The 26,342-nt window shown below is 37.6% G+C and overlaps 1 protein-coding gene across 1 annotated transcript in view; it reads right to left on the reverse strand.

The window, feature by feature from the left end:
• Positions 1-26,342, reverse strand: part of PLXDC2 (plexin domain containing 2) — a 254,357-nt gene that overhangs the window by 125,595 nt on the left and 102,420 nt on the right. The window contains exon 3 of the mRNA XM_051611612.1: positions 9,185-9,396. Coding sequence (XP_051467572.1) covers positions 9,185-9,396 — 212 coding nt within the window. The remainder of the gene's footprint in view (positions 1-9,184; positions 9,397-26,342) is intronic.

Raw genomic sequence — 26,342 nt, forward strand, 5'->3', positions numbered from 1 at the left:
TTACAGGCGAAGTTGTTACTGTTTTGGCATAACAGATCATTTAGCCTCCCGTATTACAAAAACATGAAAGATTTTCAGAGTGGCATGAAGTAATCAATCAATGTCAGCAGGACTCCTACAGCTTTGAAAATCTATCCCTAAGGATTGGTGTTATCCAAACTGGAATTATGTAGCTTAGTGTAACAACTTTTTACTTACCTACCCAAGTTCCTCTGCACTAATGACTCAGTAACATACTCACCCTCACTCCCTGCTCCAAACCAGCTAAGCACCATTTGCTGTGTGTTGTTAAATTAGTTATGGCTTTCTGTTTTGTATGGGCTGAAATGTACATCATCCTCTGCTTTTTGCAAGACCGGATCAATACAAGTCTCCCTCATGAGGGCATTCCAAGCGAACACAGTAAGTAGGGTCAGAAAGAAAGTGGCTGGAAAGGAGAGACCTTCCAGGTATTCATGGCCACGCTAATATTCACCTTTCACTAGCTGAATCTATTTTCAGCCAACTTCTGCAAGAGCTGAGGCAAGTAATTTATTCAGAAAGAAAGTGCAAGGTCTGTTGTTGGCAACACTTGCAGATCTTTCCAAGTCATGAGTTCAGAGATTTTGGAATAACTGTAATGTGGTTTAGGAACATGGAGATGAAGAGAGATATCAAAATGGAAAACATTATCATCAAGAAAATTCAGAGGCAGTTTCCATTAAATTCTGAATCCTGTTTCCTCCCTTGCTATTAAAATTCATTATTATCAACATATTAAATTAAGTGCCTCATGTGCCAACATAACTAAGCGTGTAAAAATGAAGCCAGGATTACCACAGAGAACTGTGGATTCCCTTACTTAGCAGAGTTGTTTAATTTCTTTCCTTCCTCTCTCCCTCAGTTTGAAATACATAGGGAATGAGTTTCAACTCTAGTCTTCACCTTTTTCTTTTTCAGTTATTCCAAAGATACTAGTAGAGCCATCACCCCTTGAGTTTAGATTGTTCTCGATCTGATGGAAATGTTGACATGTTCTTTGCTACAAAACTTCTTGCAGAGATGGCACTCCAGGTGAAGACTCTAGCAAGATCCAATGCAAGTGTCATGATGACCTTGATTAAATAAATTCAATACAAAAAGATTTGTAAGACTTTTGTCTAGTTTACCATTTTGCAACTGAAAGCCTGAAAGAAAACAAGACAGTGATATATTAGTCTGCTGGCCAGCTGGAAAGTGTGAAGTTACTCATGGAAAACTCAGCTGGATAAGCACAAAAGGTGATTAAATAAATTATTGCCCCACACTCTAATTCTAGTTGCAGGTGATTCACTGTTTGGTTTGATTTAGCTAAAGTAGAGGAGTAGGATGTTTCTTGAGTGACATATGCTGCTTCCAGATCAACCCACTTTCTGGCTCTTTATTATAGAATTTAAAAATATTCAGTTAAATACTTTATTTAGCAATAATTTACAGAAATTTAAATTTGATGCAGGATGTTTTCTGAAGCAGGTTGATTTTTTGAGGCAGTTCAAATACTTTCCCTAATAGCACATGAAGAAGTAAGAAACCTTTTTTTCCCTTGAGTCAGTTTGAAAAAAGAAGAATTAATTTTTCTGAAAATAAATTATACTCTCCATTTCCATCATCTCCACATTAACAAAGTAATTTTCTACAATAAACCCTTGAAAAGGGTGAATAAAAACATTTGAAAATAGCAATAACAACCTTTTTGGAAAACAGCATAATAAGAGTTGTTTAGAAACACTTTACCCTTCAGTTACTGTATCATTTAACTGCAAATTTTTGCTCTCTTACAATAAAAAATATGATATTTAAATACTTTGCTATATAGAAAAGCAAAAGACGTATACACAATGGTTAATTTACCAAGTGGATACCAATAAGAGCATCAGAACATCTTAGTCTCTTAGGTCAAATATTCTTCTAGTCTAGTCCACATAAATGACTGGGAATGATGCCTTGGAAGATTAAAGGTCCCAGGATGGCAGTTCCCCATTTTTTTCCCAGGTTCCAGTCACGTGCTCTTCAGAAACTATCTTTAAATTTAACAATCTTTGACAATTTCTATTCCATGAATTTGTCTAATTCTGTAAATTTTAGCATCTGCAACATTCAGTGTCAATGAGCTCCAGAGCTTTCACAGGTTAATGATGTGCAGTAGACAGGAATCATACAGGATGCTTGTTTAATCCTCTAGAACATAACAGAAATATCAGAGCCATGAACAAAACACATCTGAACAGAAACTTTTGGGCTTAAATTACACTGGCTTAAAATCAGCAAGACAACTGTGTTTTAAATATGACTGAACATGAAATGAGCTAAGGCAATGTAAGATAGGGTCTGAAATGGCAGAAAACCTGATGTAATACCACCTTCAACTGTAAAAACATTTTTAGTTGCCTTAGTTTTAGCTTTGAAAATGGTAGGGCTATAGAATCATGGAACTGTTAAGGTTGGAAGGGACCTTAAAAAATCATCTAGTTCCAAGACCCCTGCTATGACAAGGGACCCTATACTAGATTGTCTATACTAGATGACAGAAGGTAAATGAAAGATAGAGAAAAATATTTGCAAGCCTACAGAAGGAACTCAGATTTCCCCCCCATGTCTTGAATTAATCTTTTGCATACACCAAAAATCATGATATAATAATTATTTTTGGTGAACAAGAAAGAGCTATACTTCCTTAAAATAAAAAAAACCAACAACTAAACCCAAATGCACCTCTTGTTATGATTAAGATTTTGCAAGTAGATTGCAGCCATCTAATTAAACCAGTTAAAATTATCTTAAGGCAAAATGTGCCATTTTCCTTACTTTAGGCATGGGCTCAGTAGTATTTGAGCTCAATAATATAGTCTAAGATCTGGCCTCAAAATGAAGCAATGTTAGAAAGCAGGTTTCAAAGATAAAACTGATTGTGGCTTCGCTTTTCAGGCTGTTGTTTTTTTTCATTTGGTCTTCTGGAAATACAGATTTTGGAACAGAAGTCCCCCTCTTTTGCTTTCTAAAGAATCAGCCAACTCCAGTGACAAATCTTTGTTCTGTAAAGCTTCATTCCTCCCCACATATACGTCAAACGCCTAAACTGGAAAAAAAAAAAAAGCCTAAAATGTGGTTAAACCTTTATACCGAATATGCATGACTTTGATAATTTACAATCCACATTAAAATGTGACTACGTGTTAAAAAAGAATTCTGCCCTGATGCAGATATCATTAGCATCCCTGATTTTATTACAATGAATGAGTACGTCAAAATGTTGTCTATGTAATTTAATCTTCCATTGCTGAGGATCACCTAAAGGTAAAGGAAAGATACAAGCACTATTTAAGGAAAATACTTGCACTATAAATTCAAAAGTTTCAAGCAGGAAACTCTTAAGAAATGGCAAGTCAGAAAACAGACTTTAGAAGTAGTGTGTCTCTCTTATAGCTTGGAATGAGGAAAGAGAACAGAAATACTAATTGAACTATATGATAAGGATTTTTTCTTAAAAGCAGAACACTCTCCTAAGTTGGAAGGAGTGTGGCTTCAGAATACAGTATTAGTAACACTGCTCTATTTCTATGTTCTTCAGATGCAACTGGGATTAAAGCATTGGGATGGGGAAAAAAAAAAAGGAAAGAAAGAATAAAATGAAAAACACAGGCAGGCTTGACCTACTGACGGCTCACTATGCGACTATGATATTGCTTAGTTTCGAGGCTTCAGTTATGCATAAACAACTACCTTATCATTTGTCCAGCCGAGTGAAATCTAATCTTAACCAGTTTTTCTTCCTTGCTCACACTTGCAGTAAGAACACAGCAGTGGGCACACTGACACTGCTGTCAGTAGCTGAAAGCAATTGCTCTCAAATCCCGAGGGCTGTAAAACACGATCCCTTCAGTTGTTTTTGCCAATCAGAATCGGACATCTTCACTTCCATGAGTGACTGGGATTGACAAGAAAGAAGCCTTCTTCTGGGCAGAAACTCTGGGAGAAAATGCAAAATTCAGCAAAAGATTGTTGCCAGTAGGAAATACACAGTGTTCTTCTGATAGGAGCAAGATGCTTTTCAGGTCTAAACTACAGGAATTGCTAAAATTTACATTTCAAACAACAGCTAGAGAAACTACAGAAAACAGAGAAAAAGAAAGCTGTCTTCAGTTAGCAACAACTCTATTTTATCTAAAAGCAATACACAGCAGGAGATACCAGTGACATCCACAGGAATAATTGAATCACTTCACTAGCAAAAAAAAAAAAAAAAAAGTACACAAGTACTATGTTGGGAGGGCTGGAGAAAGCAAGATACAGTTGAGTTTGACTTGACTTAGCATGCTCAGCATGCTGTTTCTTCCTCGGAACCAAATCCTCTTCTGTCATACAGTCGTAATAATTCATTCTGTTCTAAGACTATATGATTCCTGCTCTGTTCATTGTGCAAAGCAATAAAACCTTACTGTTAGCATGGCTACACTCAGCTGAAGCCCGACTGTGATTTAATCTATTATTTTATTACTGGGTTTCCTTTCAATATTTGAAGTTTGTGAAAGACTATTACTTTGATACAGTATCTCTATAGAATGGCAACAAATTTGAGAGTAAACCACCTGTTCTGAAGTTATTTTGCAATTTGTCACTTCTGCTAATGCCAATGCAAGCTATATATTATATACTGCTCCGTTTCAATTTATCTGTATTTTACTTTCCAGTGTTCTACAGTTCAAAAGGATCAGGGGCAGAGAATGGTGAAGCAAAGACCAAGCAAGTTGCCTAGAAATTTTCTATAAAGCCTGCAGCTGGAGCTGCTTTACATAATATGTGTCAGAATTACTTCTGTATGGAGCTCCACAAAGCCATCACACAGGATATCACTTTAAAAATTATGCACATTGTAAGCTATAGAAAAAAATATTATGCAACACGGGTGCAATGCACAATTATATATTAATGCATTGTTAAGCCTTTTCTGCACTCAGTGGCCATGATACATTAGCAAGTACTGTGGGAAAGCAGGAATACATTTATGGATACCTTAGTGGTGGATACTGGGGACCACAAATCCATACTAGATGCATTTCAGGGATCAGTTATTTTTTCAGTAAATGCATAAGAGCAACAGACAACAAGAGCCTCTGACACCTGCCTTCATTACCTTTACGGCTACAGGGCTTTGAGGAGTAACAGAAGCATTGGTCATACCACAACCATGAATCTGAGATTATTTTAACAGTATTAACACTCATTTACTTAGTAACAATCAGTTATTATAGAGCTTTTTTTTTTTTTTAAATGAGAACATGTGAAGAAAGGTAGTATATTTATCCTATTTTTTTCCTTGCTTGAAAGAAGACCTGCTGAACTAGACATATTCATTAAGGCATATTTTCATGCGCATTGCTTTTTGAAGGACTTAGTGTTCCCAGCAACAAAGTCCACTCTACACATTGCATTTCCTAGGCTCTATTTATTCTAAATAAAGGGCATTTCTGAATGTCCTGAGAAAAATGAACAAAAGTGGTAGATTACTAAATAATCAAAAAACCAACCCTGAACCTCAAGGCTGGAGAGAAAGTCCCAAGAAAGATGGGATAGAAGGGGGAAAAAGAAAAGAAAAGAAAAAAATAAAAGAAAAAGAAAAAGGAGGAAAAAATAAAACTCCTCTGGCTTATTGGAAAACACTTCTGCTTTTGACAGTCCCAAAGTTATTGCAGGTAGAACACTTTAATTTTCGGTTTTGTGACCCTTGGGAAGAAATATGCCTCAGCCATGGATGCTCCTACTGCCAAAGGGAGACCGTTGCTTCATTTCCCATGAGGCCAACTTGGTTGCATCGTGTCACCAGAACACTGTCTTTTTCGTGCCGGCCTTTGCACCTGATTTGGACTGCTGACCACCTTTTTCTCCACCTGTCCCAAGGCTCTCTGCTTTAGGGATTTCCACAGGACTGTAACATTTTTGCCCATCTGTACAACATGGGATCTCACCCTTTTTACACCTGTCCCTCTTCAGAGCTCACTCCCTCTGGCTACATTATGTAGTGGGGATGAAACCTTACTAAACCTCTTAGGGAGTACAGCCGCAGAGACTTAGACTTTCTTCCTTCTCTGTATTTGGGCTCTAAAGTACCAATTGCAAATAAAGCAAATGGGACCAACTGCCATCCTTGGGAACCTTTTTGGATTTACAACATTCAAGTCCCTAAATGGCACATCCTACTAAACCAGGAGAAAAGAGGAATACTGTCAAGATTGTCATACTGTTTTATGAAGTGTTTTTGATAAGCATTTCCTATACATTTTACCCTATAATCTCTAGCTTGCTATCAGCTCTCCAGAAAGACCATAAATGCTACATGCCTAGAAAATCTGGCTTGCAGCAGAAACCTGTTCTTCCTGTCCTTTGCCATTCTGTTGGCATCTCCAGTTTTGTGGGTTTGTGCTGCCACAAAACTGCACCCGTGGACCAGAAGACTCCTATTCTCTAGCAACAAAATGAGAATTAGAGCTCTTGGCTTCTCCTTTCTAAGGCCCTGCCCATTTCTGAATGTCTTGCACATCAAGTAGCTATAGTCACTGCTTCTTCTAGTCTCTGCAATGCAGTTCACCTTCCAGAGAGTCCATTTCAAAAGAAACTTTATTTAAAAAAGCACTTTAATATGTACATAATTTTGCATGGGTTCTGGCCTGAATCACAGTGCCAAACAAATGCAAAACAGAGATGTGAAGTAAGACAGCAAATGTTGTGGCATCCATAGTGCCTGCACTGCTCTGGCTCTTGAACCAGAGAGACAGCATCTCTAAATCTAATTCCTGGACAGATGCGATAAACTGATGAAAAATTCACTTTCTAAAGCCATTCTGGAAGGCCTGAACTTCACGTATACTCAAGCGAGTGTTAAAACAACCTCTGGATTAAGACTGATTGGAAACCCAGCACAGTGCATCTGTGAAGTAACAGAACAATTCCCAGTAACTCCAAAGGAAAATCATTAATGAAAAATCTCATTAGACTAAAATATTAAGGAAGGCCAGTGGAACTAAGCTCTGATCCACACAGGTTGATTTTATTATTTTCTACAGTATGACCATATAGTACTGATAACAAAATGGGTATTTACAGTTATTTTTAAACTGTGTGCAGAAGTTTCTGCATATTGCCTTCCATTTTGTCCTTGGATGGTATCTTGAGGGGAGGGAGTGGGACTTTGTTTTTGTTTGTGTTTTTTAAAGCTGAACAGAAAATAAACATATCAATATAATGAAGAACAGAAAACAATATAAAGTGAAAATTAAAGATATGCTCATCATTGCCAGCCTTCCTGTAAAAGAAGTCTTGCACATTTGCATGGCAAGTCTACAAAATACTTGAGAGAAACAGTATCTGTGATGGAGGGATATTGTAATTCTGTAGTGTCACTAAATATGAGTGGCAGGTATTACTTGTTCTCCAGATTTTCTTCAGCAAGAACTGCCACACAGAAGAAGGGTCTAAAAAAAAAATCAATATGCTCTTTATCAATATGCTCCCAAGCTGCAAAAGACTTTCAAACACATGGATTCTTCCACTATGAATATCTGTTGTGCACTTTACCTCCTCTATAAAGCTGGGCATTAAGGTTTGGGCCTTTTTTGTAAAATGCCTGTGTGTTGTAGTATGGATTTACAATGGAACTGAGTTGTGGTTTTAAGCATTATCGGATTATCTTATTGTGCTGAGAAGACCTTAGAAAAACAGAGGGCTGTGACAGAACACAAAAACTGAATTTAATATACTCAGTAAGGGTGATGTAGTTTTAAGGTTAAGACACTATAAGGCCATTAATCTGTAAGGAAGGATGGCCCTGGAAAAATACCACTCTACATAAGTTCATTTGCAAGCATTTATTTTTTTTCCTTAATTTTACCAAATATTAGTGTTAGATAGTGAGCTCTGATGCATTTTTTTTTCTTTTCTTCATAAGAGCTTGGAACTCAACTGAATGGAGGCACTGCATGGAGATCTATGGGTAAGCCATGGAAAGATCAGCTACAAGAACTTTCCTGTATCTGAGATATCTTCCACTTTACCTGCTAAAATAATTAGATGCAGGATTGATCTGACTCGTGTCAGAGTGAATCCCTACAAGTATGGCCAGATGGAGATTACAGGAGGCAAAAAATAGATCATAAATCAACATGCCGTTCAAAAATACAATTTACCAACTAATGATTTCAGTGTTTATGCAAGAGGAAACACAATTAGCACTGTGCAAACTGGGCAGCTTAAAAAACAAGAAATGCAAAACACACTTCTCAGAAAACATTATTATTTTTTTACTCATGCTGTAGAGATACCATTGTCTCTACAGATGGCATTAATATTGCTTTGCTTTTGTTATCGTATAAGATAATTACCCAAAATCTGAAAGCTGTTGTGTTTGTCTGAGAGCGAAAACCTTAGACCTGAAAAATAAATAGCACTGTTGCTTTGGAAGCAGAATATAAAGATTGAAAATGTAAAGTGTAGCTTATTCCACACTGTGTTCTATTGAAAAATAGGTTGTAGATTTTATTAATAAGAAAACCCCAAACCTAATAATTTCAAAAAACCCAACAAAATCAGAACAAATACAGTAATTGCATTAACACTTCCTATCTGTGTATAAAGACAAAATAAATTCAGCTGAAGTATTTATATTGAACCACTAAGATAAAAATAGCAAAATTCCCCCAAACATCAAAGGAGGAGACATTTTGCTCCAATCAATCAATCATGACATGACATTTTGCTCAACCTCTGTTCTCCCTGCGCTACTTGAAACTGATAACAGCTTTAAAGACAGAACTGGTTCTCACTTGGATTTATGTTATGTCCATATGAGGGCAATCTGGCAGCTGAAGTTTTTTAAATAAGCAATTAGAGGTTGAATGAGAGGGAGAATGTCCCAAGACTTCATGTATATGGATTTGATCCCTATTATTCTTCTTTGGAAGATCAACAATCAAGTAGTATGAAAAAGTCTTTCAATGACAGGCTTTATCCTCAGGACAGGAGAAAAAGCCAGCTTCCACATGCTGACAGGGTCACAAATACAAAGACCTATCTCTTCCCCATCAATGTTTGGGTATACTGAGGTAAACATCTTCATTTTTTACTTACCCCCAGTCAAAGTCAACAAATTGAGTAAAAAATTAGACTAAATTTCTACCTCAATTTGAGTGGTGTTGTCATGGCCCTCCGCAAGCAGCAAGTCCGTGAAACCCCCTGGCTCAGAGGAGTCCTGCCCCATGCTGGCTCTGTTGGTGTCGACTGATTTGAGAGACTCTGAGTGCCTTCTCCACCTGTGGCTGCTTACACGGAAATCCACCTGTACAGTCTCCTCCACTCGAGGGAAGCTCTGAACAACTTCATAAAACACACCTGTTTGACAGAAAAAAACCCAAACAACCAAGATACTAAGTGAGTGTTTCTATAACAACAGAGGAAGAGCTTAAAAGAATAGAGAGCTATATTGTACTTCGAAAAGATTTAAGAATTTGGATTAAATTTTCTAAATACCTCTAAACATCATACACATTTTCTTCTCCTTGCAACTTCTGTAACATTGATACTTGCCTACCCGTAAGTGTCACTTTTCAAATTAAAATATATCTAACATTGAAAACCAGTTAGTCATCTAACAAAACAAAAGTAGAAGAGGCAGAGAAACACTGGTATGAACTTATTTTTTGCTACTGTTTTTAAGTAGATGGAGCCTGGAATCCATGGTAAAAGGCAAATAAGCATTATGAGAGGCATGACATTCCCAAAAACATCTGTTCCAGTGCAAAAATAAAGCTGTCACATTGTATAAGTGATAAATGCAAAAAACGTGTCTGCAGACACCCACTGTATTCCCTGCATCGGGTGAGCAGCTTTGCAGGTCATACAAAGGTGATAAAAAAGGGTGCCCAGGGCAGTTGTGGTTAACATATTGCTTTTGGATTTGATTCATGCTCATTCACAACTCTTTCATGCTAATAAAACTATCACCAACACAAAAATATTAATTCTTCAGTAATTTTCAGTTTGCTCAATCAAAAAGCCAATCTAAGCTTTTTTTGGTAATGTATTTCATTTAACACCATCAAGATCGGATAGAGTAATTTTGCATACTTTGCACTAAAAATCAGATATGCCTTTCATACTGTCTTTGGGCCTAAAAAGAGAAGTAGAGGGGTGTTCTGTGCTTTTCATGTAGCAGGAAGAAGGGGATCTTATTCAAAAAACAGAACTGTTTGCAAATGAGGTTGCAAATGAACTCTCAAGAGAAGTGGCAAAGTATAAGAAAAATACTGAGAGAAAAGTTAGACTGGTAAATTAATTATTTGTAGAAATGCTTCCATTGTGTCTGTTTGGCAGAAGATTATGAGCAAAGGAAGACATCACTTTCAGGTTCCTTACTAAGCATCACATATATTGTCTAGATGCAGAAGAGATGGAAAACCAGAACATTGCCTTTCAAATGTTTAAATAAAGAGTAACATTTTCCTGCATCATAGCAGCAACAGATATAGGAGTAATAGATATAGGAGAAGCTACCAGATGTTGTTCTTGACAAACCAGAAACAATATAGAAACATTCTCTAATATGCTTTGCTCTCTGTGTGATTCCATTTTTCTAACGAATTCTCCAAAATATACTAAACTTATTTCCTAAGTTATTTGATCACAGTCACACTGAAATTAATGTGAGCCAAAGTTGCTTTGTCACCTAGAGAAATCAGAATTTAATAGAGATGGAAAATAAGCAATCTGAGGCCATAACTTTTCTTAGAACCCAAGTAATCAGATTTCTTTCCTTTTAATTGGTGGCTTTTTGAAACTTGTTTCCTTGCATTTCTTAAAACCCATAGAACACTTATTTTGAACAAATTGCCACCGCACTGCCTGATTCAAGATGAACTTATTCCTCCACAGTCCTTATAAAAATCTATTCCAAATTGCCTTCCCTTCTTCAGCTTGGGGGATCTCACCATTCTGTTATGGGGATAAGGGCACCAGAAAGCTGACAGACAAGGCAAACTTCTCTGAAGGGATTGCAGATAGGTGCTCTCTGGCTTTGACAGGCAATGCTGGAGGCTGGATCCCTGGTAGCAACATTTATCCTCCTCCCACTGTAGCCAAGTCCATGACAGCTACATGGAGTCCACGGCTCCAAGACCTCTCGGCACCTTTTGCAAGGGGAGCATTAGACACCTAGAAAGAGGGGGCCCAAGCCACAGTGCAAGAGCTACATAACTGCAGGACCCTGCTCCCTTCTTCTGAAGCACCTTTGCTGGCTGCCCTTGGTGGCTCAAAACACACATTCAGATAGAGAGAATCTAGCTTTAAGATACTGTAACATAAACAGCCTTTCAAAATACTATAGTGCTGTAGAGAAGAAGCAAATAAGGACATTGGGGTATTTCCACTGTCTTGAAAATTCTATGCATTTTTCTCCATAATTTTCTTTTTCAATATAATTGTATTGTGGCATCTGCAAATTTTGGCATGGGCCAAACCCATTACAGAAATCTTTGATGTCATCAGTGCACAGCTTTTATCCTGTTTCAAAGATTTTGATCACATGCTTTTTCTCTTGAAACATAGAAAATGTTCTAAAGCATATTGTTACTGCCATTACAGTGATCAATATTAATTTCCAGGTACAAGCTATAGTGAGATAAAGAAGCTTTATAATAATCTAACTATATTCAGAACACATTATATCATTCTAAACTCTAATAGCAGAAGAATTGAAGGCATGAACTGCTAATGTTTTCAATTTAAAACTAGTCTTTAGATTGTTTTTATTTTCCCACCATTATATGTGAAAGCTTCCACCAGTGTTATCACTAGACTATGTGAGATAAAATCTGGATGTGTTTTCAAGGAATAAAGAGACAAATTTACTGTAGGCTTCCTCCTTCATTAAACCTTTTCCTTAAGCTACTGAGGATGGAGTGAGAGAGACAATGGACTTGGCCAGACCAGCTCTGATCCAGGATGGTGTCTCTGGTTTATCCCAAGAGATCTCTAATGTTGAGAAAATTATAAAGATTTTTTTTTTTCTCTTAATGAGCTGAACAGGGTGTTGTTGTTTTTTTTATGTAAATACAATTTAAATATATAAATCCTCAGATAATGGATAGATAAATTAATTTGCAAATTCTAAATGCAGTAAACTCATAGATTACTATCCTCATGGTGGAGAATTTCTTAGACATTAGGGAGATATTCTTCACCATGAGGGTAGCGAGGTACTGGGAACAGGTTGCCTAGGGAGGCTGTCCATGCCCCTCCCTGGAGGAGGAGGTGTTTAAGGCCAGGTTGGATGAGGCTTTGTGTAGCCTAGTCTAGTGTAAGGTGTCCCTGCTCATAGCAGGGAGGTTGAAACCTGATGATCTTTAAGGTCCCTTCCAACCTTAACCATTCTATGATTCTGTGAATTGATTATGTGATTCTATAAAGGAGAAGCTTTCAGAGACCTAAAATTCCAATACTTTACAAGTTAGAATTATTTATTGTTTCTCGTTGAAGTCTCTGTGTAGCTAATAAATCATATAAAAAACATTTTAGAGGAAATACATCAAAGTATCGTACTCTTATCTTTTAGATCTCAGAGTTCACACCTAATTAACACTGAAGGAGAACGTCATTCAAATCAAGTGCAAAGCGGCAAAATGCTGCAGTATCTCATTAATAATAAAATCGTACTATTGACAAACATAGATGAGTACTAACTTGTTCAACTTGTATGAACAGAGACTCTGCACTACAATAAACCTTCAAATCTGTTAAAATTTGAATTACAGGTTTCAAGCAACATATTTGTGTGCAAACCACAAGAGTGTTACATATAGTCCTGTCACCAGCATGCAAAACCCTCAGCATGAAGGCCTGTAGAGCTGATATTGTACTGTAGTATTTTTGGAAGTAGTAAAAATAGGGTACAAGTCTTACTAATAAATATGTAATTAAGGTGGTGTTTTGGTCTGATCCTTCAGCTCTTGTCCTTCATATTTTCATAAAATTAGCAATGGAAATCATTATGTCTGCAGTTTCTTTCCTCTTTGGGGGGAAGTTAAAGTTTAAGATTCCAACTCTGTGTTGAATAAAGCTAGAAAGGCAGTGGGGTGGGGGTAAGGGAAACATCCATAAAAAGCTTTCACTGCTCTGAGATTATTTGGAGTTAATGAGTGACTATTGGCAAGTTCAGAAACCCTTGACATAATTGGCTAGTTCAGCCCTTCATGGTCGAAGTGATTGATCAGAATTACCACCAAAGGCTTTAAGGGAATAGGAGCATCATTCACACAAATGGGAAAGACCTACAAAGAACATCTAGAGACTGAAGAAGGGGAATGGGTGAAAATTACAGACAGAATCGCTTCTGCTCCCATCTTAAGTGCTTCAAATTTCCTCTGGTAAAGGTTTGAATCCTCACAGAAAAAAAAAATAAATTAAAAGATTTTGGCATTTATTGCCTAAACTACCAGATAGTAGCTTTTTTACTACCTTAGCTTGCATTTTAACAAATAATAAACAAGTCTTTAAACTGCATTTACTAACCTGATGTATAACGGATGACTGAAAACCTGTATCTGCTTGAACATCAGGACCTGACTTTTAAGGTGGCTCTGCAAGACTGAGGTTTTGGGCAGGAAGATGTGCATCCTGTACTACAAAATGCACAGAACTGCTTAACGCTTATTAACATAAATTAATGCTACATGCGGACAACAACTGAATACATAGGCAAGTTTTTCTATTTCAGTACTGTGAATTATGCCAGCAGCTCTTACAGATTGGAAGTGCAGACTGGGCTATACAAGAAAAACTTGCTGAAAGGGAAGAGGCCACCTGAGTATGGTGGGGGCATGAGTTCTTTGCTTTGTCAAGTCTGCCCTCAAACTAAAAGGTAAAAATTCTAAGTAAACAAAGCCAAAATGAACCAGCAGGGCTCGTCAAGTAAGACAAGGAAAGTCCAGTCTGCATAAAGATTTATTTAGAATGACGATCTAGCTCTCATTTCACAAGAAAAAAAGAAATATTCAAAATTTTATGGATAGTAATGTAACAAAAGGAGAAAGAAACTCTATTTTGAAACAAAAAAGTCAAACAGGTAAAACATCTACCACTCATTCAGCTGTTTGGTTGGGTGTTTTTTTCCTTCTTCCATGAGGTCAGAGGTTTGTAAAATGTTTCAGTGCATCAGAATTTCATAACTGCATTTCTGAAAAATATGTTAATTGCATTTCATGATTGCACATATTTAGGCCAACTCTGCAATTTGACTAATTTCATAAATGCACCAATCAACAAGACTTTTTCTTAAAAAGCGCAGAAATACTCACTCATTGAAACCTCTATTCAACAATTTTCTCTTTTTTTTGCCACAGCCCAAATGCCAGCAAAATCAAGTATCAAATATACAAATGTGTTCATCAAGGAACAGAAATGCCAATGGTAACAGAAGTGGAAGGTAAGTAACATTTCACACCTACTGTGCTCTTACATGTCTCATGCACATCTGCACTGCACATGCACAGACCTTTTGTATTACTTTAGGAACATTAAAAACATAGTTATGTTTACACCATGCAGAGTATAATCCTTTACTGCAACCCTCCACTTTCTGAGACAGGGAGATGAAATTGCTTTGAAAGGAAACCACATAAAATGAAGATGCAATTGACTCTGGTTTAGCCTTTCCTTACAAAAGAAGAATCTCTAATAGGCTTAGATACTAGCCATGGCAAATTCAATTTGCATACTACTCAACATCCCTATTAACAAGAAAACAGAAATGCCAGAACTGTGTAGTTCTGATTTAATTTAAAATTACACAGATGTACTGTTATTTTCCAGAGTTTTCAGGTGGACTGGGTGAGAGAACTGGACCTCATGGAACACACAAAAAAATTCAAAACCATGCTATTAGTGCCCATCTAAACCCAGTACACAGTGCACAGCTGAAATAGTTTCTCCAACTGGAAAAGAGTAGAGTTTCTTGTATCAGCTGCTGTAACTTCAGTACAGCTTCTCTACACATAGCTTTGATCTTTGCTATACATGCAATAATTTTTTTAACATTGGCCTTCAACATTTTTTCAGCTGAAGATTCCTAAAAATTTCCTAGTAGAGCTGTTGATTTAAGCCTATCCAAAGGAATACTTCCCAGTTCTCCCTTTCACTCTCCCTCTTTTCAACACCAAATTTGACGTTATAGAAGAGAAGCCCAACTCTTCTGGCCTCACCTGACTAGCAGAAAGGAGATGCTTCCTGATACATTAAACAGTGCTGGGATTCTTCCTTTTGGCCTTTTACTTTCAGCTACCCATTTGCAGCATGATTGCATGTAATACAGATAGGTTTCATATCCGCTTTTTCAGTAACACTACCAATAATTATTAGTAATGCAAACACTCAAGTGTACCTAGATTAACATTTATCACATACTGAGATTCCATGTAAAGCAAAATGGTGTACGTCTGTAATGTTTTTATGTTCCTGGCACACAACTAAAAATATTATTAATTTTATTTTCTTATGTATCATCCAATTACAGCTCAGAAAAGCAGGAGGCAAACATTTTAAATTATCTGAGATTTTCTGATTAAGCATTGTAGCAATAAAGTAAAAAATGCAATGAATGTGTAATTTATGCATTTTCTGTCCAAACCTTACTATATCACAATCCCTTGATAAGCCACAAAACTATTCATGTAAAAAGCAGCAAGAAAAAAAAAAGAAAAAAAAAAAAGAGAATACAACAAAAATTGTCCTGCTAAGAGAAATGGAGATGTCTCTATAATATTCTATTTATATGCAAATTCTTGCTTTTCCAACCTAGAATCAAAGGTTTTCCAGAGAATACTAAAACCAACTGTACTTTATTTAAAAAGCATTACATAAAGATTTATAAAGGCTTTTCTCTATAATCTATAAATGGATTATAGAACAATTGCTAATGCCAGACAGTAGCATTTAGAGCTGTCTCCAATGTGCCTACCTTACAGTTCCAATTTGAAAGCATCTTCCCTTTCCTGAAGGGTCAACCAAATCTGTGCAATAGAACAACACAAGGATGCTAGCCCCGTGGTGAGTTAGCTTCTCCTCTACAACCAGGCTTAACCAGAGTAAGTGAGCAATCCACACAGCCAGAAGATGTGCATCAATGTGCACAGATACAAAGTTGATAAAATGGAGAAAAGAAGCTAGATGGACAATTTTACAGTCATATCATTAGGACTAATTTCTGTTTCTGAGCAGCGAAGAAAAGCATACAAAAATGAACTAGTCATTCATAATTTGAACTGCAGCATGTCTGGAACTCCTTTTCCATGATTTGTCAAGGGAGAATACAGCAAATATTTGGGATGTAACAAACTGTATTAGCTTGGCTAATTTATGCCCTCTCCAGCAGTCAGTGGCAAATGGAACTTTGGTAGAGGGGCTATCTTCAGTTTTAGCCCACGGAAAAGCTAGAGGCTAAGACAGATGCAAGCCCATTGCTTGAAAAATGGATTAGTACTGAGAGCACTAGTCTTTTTGTAGTTTGCAGAGGCAAAGAGCAGCAATTCCAGGCCAAGGCAACATTGGTTAGCTCTTCACAGGCCTGTCACTCATGGGTGCTGGAGCAGCATCAGAGGGTAATTGGCTTCCTGGGCAGCCCTGTCAGGCTGACTTTCAGTCAGGCACAGGGATCAATGTCAGTATTCACACCAAAGGCAACCACATCGGGCTCAAACAAAGAGGTACAGACAAGAAAATAAAGATCACACATCAAATCAGTAGAGCTACCCACACATACATGCATATGCAACATCACCATGTTGGTGCAGATGAAAATCTGAGCAACCTAGCACAGTGGAAATAAGAGAAGAAAGGCAGCATAACCCCTCATTGGGTCCAACAAACACAGACAGACAAACAGAGCAAGGTTTTCCTCTCCTCCCTTGCAAGAAGTGCCCAACAGACTGTAATCACCTTATTAACAAGTTCACCTGGAAACAGGGACAAACTCCTAAGGCACTTACTCATGCATATCCCATTTCTTACTGAGTCTGTGGCAGTGGGACAAAATGCAACTAACCTAAAGAGTGCCACCACTCAGAGCTCCAACCAAGCCAAACACCCCCAAACAAGGCAGATCATGGAACACAGACCTGGCATGATTGACACATGACACATCTCTCCTGCTGTGTCCTCAGTTCACTCTGCCCCTCTCACAGGAGTAGGAAGGAAGCAGTTTGCGGTATCAGATGTTTCACAGAGCTCAGGATTTGGAAAACTGGAAAATGGACAAGCAATTGCCATTGACCAGAAATGTGTAGTGGGGTATGTAATAGTATCTGACATTATAAAAGCGGGAGAAAAAAGCTGCATGAGTTTTCGTCCAGTATGCTGGGCAAACAGAGTTTTTTGAAGATGGGAAAGTTAAAATTCGCAACTGTTTATGGAGACATAACTTGGACTTTCCTTCAGCTCAATGCTAAATGCACAGAATTATTTCAGACACTTAAAATTTAAACACCTTCATTTTAATTGTGGATTAAACATGGCAATTTTATATCTTCTTTCATTTTCTGTACATGAAGGCTTCCTAGACCAACAGTAATTCAGGATTTAGAATGTTTATGCTAGCTACAAGTAAACAGACTGATCATTTGTGAAATGAATTCATTCAATAAAAAGGGAAGGCTTAGTGCCAGAACTCACTACACTGTGTTGTCAAGACAGGGTTTTCATAAAATGACCTGCAAAAAGTTATGAGTAATAAACTGGCATGTTCAAACACAGATTTTCTCCAAGGGTCAGAAAATAAAAAGATGGTATCACTGGGCTTATGTAGTAAGGTTACATTTTTAGGTCAGCAACGACTGAGAAACACATTAAAGTTTAGTACTTTAAAATTCTCAAGACATTTTGGACATAATTTTCTTGGCTTTACTGATACACTGAATTGTGCTTACTGTGTTTTATTCTTGAGGCTTTTTCTGTAGAGATGGGATGATGTAGAAATGACAATGATTTTTTTTTTTTTTAAAAGAAGAGCTTAAAGTTTCTTTCAACATCCTTCAACCCACAACTGTGCCTCAACTTGAATTTTTTATACATTTACCCAGTTCTCTCATTTCTGTGTCTTGTTTCAAAACAATAGTACAAAACTATAAAAGAGTAGATCTATTGCCCTCATTTTTCATTCATATGCATTAAGTAGGTATTTTCAGGACTTTTGAAAGCATAACAGTGATTTTAAACAATTAGGGCTCCAACTGGGCTTGATGCAGTACAGCAGTACCATGGGCATGGCCCTCTGTAAGACCAGCCACTAGAGAAGCCAGAACCTTTCAATTTTCCAGGAAGCACGAGAGAAAACTAAGTAATTATAGGAAATATATATGGTGTAGACATGGATTCTATAAATGGAACCTGTATATATATCTGTGTGTGTGTATGAATGCACTGTGGAAGACTGAGTTACTTTTTTACTGTATTTTTGCATATTAGCTCAATGGAGGCTGCACTTCTGCTATCAGTAAGATGCAGATAATGATACTGGTTTTGTCTGTTAAACATATTCTGTGTTACTGATGGCAAACAATAGCTATGTACTATCTTATTACTGAAATGCCATTGTTTATTTTTTCCAGGCTCTGTGTCACTGTGCAGGGCAAACTATTTTCTGTCTTATCAAACAAAGGCTAAACTTGTCACTGAAATTAAAATAGGTCTAAATGCCTTCAGCTTCTTTTCAGGAAAAATTCTCATTTCAGCTTCATCAGGAGATCTGCTGGAGAAAAACCATGTTTCTAGGACACTAATGAGAGGAAATTGGAGTGGAGACTGTTCTTAAGCTCTGGCACAAAATCTGCATTGCTAGACTTGATGTGGGAACAAAAAATAAATAATACATGAAGGAGGAATTGTTGTAATATGTATTTAGAGTAAAAGAACAGCTGTATTAAACCTATCAAGAAGCAGAGACATAAAAATAAGAATTAAGCCAGTTAGAGATATGAATGATTGAAAGACACTCTTTGCTTGGCAGAAAAGAAATAATCCATTTGAAAACTGGCAGACACACAGGAGAAACAGAAGAGAAAATATGGCATAAATCTTGAAACTTGTCAAAGCAATGAAATTATCTAGCAAATGTTTAATTGGACTGCCTGATATATGGAGTAGTGAATATTGCCTTTGTCTTCTCCCAAAAGACAGACAAACTAGTATTGTGGATTTTGCAGATACGGGGAGTAAATTGGAGGAAGGACATGTTTTCACAGTTCTAAACTAACCAACAAGACTGGAAGGACTCAACTCCAATAAAGAGGTTTCAGAATTTACAAGTAAAATCTATTTTTTTAATATATACCACATTTGCCCTTCTATTGTGCCTTTTAATACATGGAACTTACATAAAACTTAGTTATTTGGTTAGACATGTTCTGGGAAAAGACTGAGTATTTTTTTTTTCTTTATTTTACACCTTCCAATTCCTCCACAATGCTCCCAAGAATAAACATCAACTTTGCTGCACTCCTGCTGGGGTGGCTTTGCTATCATGCGTGTACATACATTTCATCTGTGCATTTTCTTTATGAGGAGGCAAAGATAGATATGCTGTGCTGCAAAGCACATGGTGATTTGGAAGCTGTGCAGGGATGAGCCAGCTCAAATTACATCACTCTGTGCTTATGAAGGGACAGATTTACAACTCTCTCTGCTGTGCCCATGCATTTCTAAGGCAGCCCATTATGTCATGTGTGATGATCATTATGCATTGGCCATCACATGAAGAGTATGCTATTTTACTTTTCAGAGGGTAAAAAAGAATAGAAGCAACACACAGAACAGGCTAGTTCAGTATATTTCTTTTAAAAAAAGTGCTTTAGAAAAACTTATTTTGTAAATGGAGCTGAGCTTATAGGGGCTCAGACTTGATAGACTCAGTGACTTAGATGCATGCAAACACGGCCCAGTGCATCAAGAGAAATGAAAGGATGGCTAAATGAGGAAGAGACTTCCTTCACAAGAAGTTTTATGTTCTTCTTGGGTAACTTCTGTGGTGCAGAACACTTACACTTTATTCAGTGACTTGCTTAAGCTGTTGCTTGGGTTCTTCATTATCACTGATTAAAAGGCAAATTCAAAGCAGAAAGAGGGAAAAAATTTCTGGAAATAACTATTGTGGGGTAAAAAGCTTTTGAACACAATGACATTTGAATGTTTACCTCCTCCTGGCTTATTCATTAAAGACAGGATTACTCCATGTTCAGAACAATTTGTGAAATAAATCAGATGAAATGTGACCTATTTTGTTATAGACTGATACATTTGCAAAATACACTTGAAAAATCACCCCTGTTTATGCTCATTCCACCCACTACAGATTTAATTCCTAACAAGTACATATTAATGCTGTCTCAACTTGCTATTTTTTTTCCTTTCCAAATGAAGCACAGTGCCAGTAGTCTGCTACAATTCCCCATACCCTGTCCTTGAGACTCAATGACAGTAAAGCACTAGCCAGTTGCATGAAAATCTTTTACAGCAGTCTTATATTTCTATGTTAATGCATCTTGCTGCCAAGGTTTTAACCCACAGACTGGCTGACAGCCCATCCAGAGCCACAGCAGCCACAGTTAGGCTTGGAAACAAACTCTACATCTCTCAACACGGAACTGATTCAACAACAGCTAGACTTCATTCAATGTTGTAAGAGTACAATGCAAAGATTTACCTGATTGCTGGACAAAATATGACCCTATAAATCATATTTAAATTTCTCAACAACATATTAAAAGATGTTTGGGGTTTGTTCCTAATTAGCTCAATGCAGAGAGACAGCAGGGCACAAACTCTGCCCCCATACCATGTATTTCTACACTGTCAAATCGTTTAAGTCTCATGTAAGTCTCAACCTGGTGAAGTTAAATGGGACTTTAACAGTCCCTAGAACTGTTCATCCTCCACAGGGCTGTCAGTTCCATTTCACTGAGGAGTAAATCTTAAATTAATCTGTCTTCTTTCTGAATACTGACTGCCTTCCTCAACATGTACAACACATTTACTTACGCAGGGAAATAGCTTGCTCACTACAGATATATCATTCCATGTATGAATGGTGGAGGGATAACTTTCCAGTTCCTGGATGTTTTGGTGTCCTGGACAAGTCACTGTTAAGCTTGCTCTCCTTGGTTGGCTCACCTTGTGCAGTGTCTCCCATAGATCCATGGGTCCACTAAACCCACTACAGTTAACAGGCCTGGTCTGTGGTATTTTATCTTCAGATTAAACTAAAGACTGGGCTAACTAGCATTAAAGGATGCAGTCAGGCTCAGTTAGTAAAAGATTCTGGCAGACTAAATGTCTCCACCTTACTAAGAGCTGGCTTGGACACCTTTCTTTCCTGCATGAGCAGCTCACTGGCTCCTGCTTTCCAGTTTTGGAAAGCACATGCTCACTGTGACAGAACTGCCTCTTAAAATGCAGAGTAAACTCCTTTCTTCTTAAATCAGGGCTAGTGACAGCCCTCATAGATTTTCTAAACTGTCTGTCCCACCCTCTCTCTTTTGTTCCAATTAGCCTTCAATATTTTCTGGAACAACTTCAAAAGCAGGACACCTTGCTAGGAGATGGAAGACCTCCTCCAGGGTAAAAGGAGCCTTAAACTCTCTGTTCCACTTCCTTCGAGAGTGCATAACCACTAGGACACTATGGAAATACAAGACACCAGTACTTGGGCTTAGAAGACAAACTAAGAGCTTTTCTTATTTCTTACAAAGACCACCTGCAAGTGCCACTCTCAGAAGTGCACTGCACACACACTGGATCCTGAGGCAATTAAATCTCTTCTTACAGCCCTCAACCAAGCAGCTAATCCCCAGGAAGAAACTGGAATTCAGACACACAACGGGCATTGCTTGATTTTGTTTCTCATCTTCATGTAACTCCCAGATCCACAAATGGGTGTTTGGGATTACAGTTTAAGTATTAACAGCAAGCAACTACCACAAGGCTTTAATTCCACTTGGGAGCTTGTAGAAAGCTACAAATTTGTAGTGAAAACACAGATTCTGTAGGTGCTCAACTCTTTAATCGCATTAGTAACCTTAAATTTTGGAAGGAAGAGTTTGTTAAACACTAATCAGTGCTGACAGCAAATACCCACTTTCTTCAAAGACTAAATCTGCTTTTGCAGCCCGTGTATCACATCTGAGTTTTCTGGTTTCATGTCAGTCATGTGGAAGTTTCTCATAGTTTGGTACATTTCAGCACATTGACTCTATACGAGACCCCAAAACCACTGACACTTCTATGAACCAGGACCTTTAAAAGGCCTGTTATTTAAATGAATTCTATTGCATAACTCCTAGTGGCCATTTTCCCTCTTTTCCATTAATGGTAAACCAAAACCTCACAACTTCTTGTGCCCCAGATTACCAACCATGTCAACCTGGTTATGCTAAAAGCTGTAGAATTTCCACATAGTGTATGCTTCCCTTCACATGAAGCTGTCTAGTATCACCTGTTTGTAAAAAAGGATGAAGCATATATCTAGTTTTACCTACTCCTGAAGAGAAAAGTAATAAAAGACAGTACATTCAGCTGCCTCCTCTCATATAAATGCAGTAAGAGTGAAAAAGCAAAACCTCATGTTATTACTCCCATCAGTTTTGCTTAAGTAAGGAGACTGCAGGAGAAAACTTCTCCACAGGAAACACGGGCTCATCAATAGATGGCTTTCAGCTTAAGCTTTAAACACAAGTTATTTTTCAAGCACTCACTCAAACAATTTATCTGAGGTCCATAAGACACTGATACTCAAATATTTGCAAACTGAATCTCCCTTCTCCTTTTCCTGTGTTTCTCCCTGTGTGTGTGTGTGTCCCCGCTCCTCACTGTATGCCCTGTCCCAGACACCCTTTCCACCCATCCTGCAGGGTTAAATAACCCAGACTGACTATTCCTTCCAATGTTCTTGGGCTCCAAAGTCTCTCCCTATCCAACCTAAGCTATCCTTTCCATATCCTGAACACCAGCTTTTATTAGTGGCTCTATCACCCAGAGCCTGACAGCTCCATCCCCCCAGCTACAGACCTATGCAGGGAAACCTCCTTTTAGGCATTTCTTAGGTTTTCTTATGCCCCCAATTCAGTAAACTGCACTTTACAGCCCGACCCTGATAATCTCCTGCCTTTTCCACAGCTGCTTGTTCTCTCTTGATCAGCCGCTCTCCCAGGAAGAGGCACAATGTTGCTTCCCTTTTGTTTGGCCTGGCTGCCAGGGAGGAGGAGCAGACCAGAGCAGAGCAGGTGATGTTGCATGCAGAGACTGTCTTGTAGCCTCAGCCACAGGTTTTGGCCCTACTTGTCTGCTACCTCTTCCCAACCGTATTGTCTGAAATTAGATATTATCCTCTTCAGTGACCTATCAGAGGAAGATAAAACAACTGAGGGGAGAGTAAGACTGTGTGGAGCTCTGCACAGAGTCAGAAAATCTCTGCTCTGATAAGCAACTTAACAAGCCTGAACTCAATTTTGTTATCATATATTTTCTCAGTATCACAACAGGAATCTTATTTCTGGTTTTAAAATTTTAAAATTAAGCTCTTTCATATCTGAACTTAATATCAGAAATCACTATGAGTGCACAGCAATGGCACTGGGCTTATTTCACACTCTTCAAAGCTGTGGACCATAAACTTATACGTTTTACTTCACAGAACAGTCTATACGCATATTATAATTTTTTACTTACTGTTCCATGAATAAATGTGCCATAAATCACTAAGCAAATCACTTAGTCAAGGCAGTGGCAAAACAGCAAAGTGTTCTGCTTGTTCATGGGGACTGGAATGAAATGGCTGTACACATTGAGTCCAGTGGGAAGTTTAGATTCCAGGAAAAAGAAGCTAATTTACTGATGGTATTTAACATACAGCAACAACATTGCTGGAGCTGCACTGGGCTCACCTTGTCTCTCTTAGAAAATTCAGAAGCTAGATAAGTCAGACAGAATTACAGTATTCTTCTGCTGCAAGATGTACCATATATCCAAGAAATGGACTTCTTTAAATCTCCCAAAGTGATCTGGAAGCCATACATTGTGCATTATAGTGATTAGGAATACTTTCTGGTGGTCTGTGGAGAGCTGTTGAGTCACAGCATGCCTCTTCCTCTGAATTCAGCTATTAAACAACATTTTAAAAGTTACATTTATATTAACTATTTATCTGATATTTATTGTTCCATGTAATCAAGTGCTGCAATTGCCACAGGAGTATTATTCTTTTGCCAGAAAAAGGATAATGGTCTATGCAATGGCAAATAGGCTGGGAAGTAGGCCCACAAGACAACAGCTCTGTTGAATCAGGAATTTGTGGATGTTTTGTACTACCATACCCTTTGACCAGCATTGCTCAACATGAAAGAGCATTTCACATTTTGTATGTTCCTGACTGAGGCATAATTTTTGCAGGATGATCTTTTAGCATTTTCTGAACACCATTCCAACCAAAACCACATCCCCACAAACATCCACCAACTCTTAAATCTTCTGGTTCTTCTCATTAGCAAGCTCAGTTTCTTCCTTATATTATTAGCATTATCCCCATACAATTAATGACTTAGAATTAAAATCACTTCTGGGATAGATAAATGAAAATGTGGGACCACCTGAAGAATCTAATGATTTCAGTGGAGTTGAAGGTGCTGAGTGTTCCTTTGAGGTCAAGCTGCTTCATGTATGGCATGGCAAGCGACTGGAGGCAGTAGCATATCTGAAACATCCAGCTGTGGAAAGCTGAGTTGAATACAGCAGTAACAGACTCTCAAATTTCTGGAAACAGGTACTTCTACCTTCTCACAACTGTATATGCCTCATACAACATCAGGTGTAGGAGATAATCTCCCCAACTTTTAAATCCTCTTGAATACCGTAATTCTGAAAGTTGCTCTGGCTCTAGAGTTACTGGATTAGTTTTTTCCCCATGGTCCAAACCTCTTTTGTCCTTATTATCTTGAAATCCTTTAAACCTGGAATATTGTAGGTGATCAACACCTAGATTTTCCCCTTGCATAATGAAGACACTTCAGGTATGTTGGCTACCTACCTAGTAACAACTTCTGTTTAGATATTTTGACATTCTTCTAAGCTTCAGTTTGGCCTATACGTAACCTCTTTTTTCGCAAACTAGCACCCACTAACACACTGCCTGCCCATAAATTTCCTGTCACTGCTAGAAAAGTCACAATCAGGTCACTGTAAGGCATCTGCATTTTCACTTAGGTAACTACTAATTGTGGGGAGGAGGGCTTGCCAGAAAGGACAAAGTTCAAGAACACAACATCCCCCATTAGCATAGTTCAGTTCTAGTCAAAATAACTTTTTTATTTCCTTATTTGAAATGAAATCCCTTCAAATAAAATCCAGATGTCCTAGATATATTTATTTATTTACATTTTTTAAAATCAAAAAGTGATGTAGGAATGGTGAGAAACATTTTGAAAGCTCTGATAAAAAGTCTTGATTCCAGAAGCACTGCTAAAACTCTTGTAAAATGTATTTTTTCCTCAACCAAGATACTAGGATGATGAAAAAAAAAAAAAAAAAGCCAAATAAGTTGGTGAACAGTATATACTCAAACAAACTAAATATATATATATATATATAAAGTGCTTCTAAACACTTTCTATGTATTTCTAACCTGTATTACAATTCTAAGCAAATGCAGCTGCTTTCTCCTTTACTTATTGAAAATGCAATCAGCAATGAAGTTAATTTGTATCTGACCAAAGCTCTTACAGTAACTGATTACTTACAGATGCCAAGTCTCCAAGTGAAATTTTTTGCCACCTGTTTTCAATTTCAGGATTGGCAGTTTTGTATTTCCACAGCTTACTGACCTCGTGTGGGGTTATACCATCTGTTGCTGTATTCTCCAGGCTCAATCACTAGTTTCCACAGGACATCAACAACATTAGACTAGCTTTATCAGGAGTTTTCCTCCTTTACACAAGGAGGCATACTAAATACTATTGCCTGGAAATATCCAAACTGTCTTCCACATCAAAAAGAAGCTGCAGATGAAACACTGATTATTTATTTTTAGTAAGGGTTTTCATTCAGGGTGTGAATATGCTTTACTTATATGTCAAATTAACCATATCAAAATGTGTCCATGTATTGTGCAGGTCAGCTTTCACTGCATTTTTGTTTGGATATCCATTATCTAGCATAAACCATTTTGTATGGCCTGAAGTTCTTTAGGAGAGTCCATTTGATTAACAGAAACAGAGCTGTCAATATTAAAACTATGTACTAGAAAACGTAAC

Source organism: Apus apus, chromosome 2 (genome assembly GCF_020740795.1).
Source record: "Apus apus isolate bApuApu2 chromosome 2, bApuApu2.pri.cur, whole genome shotgun sequence".
In the NCBI taxonomy this organism is placed as follows: Eukaryota; Metazoa; Chordata; class Aves; order Apodiformes; family Apodidae; genus Apus; species Apus apus.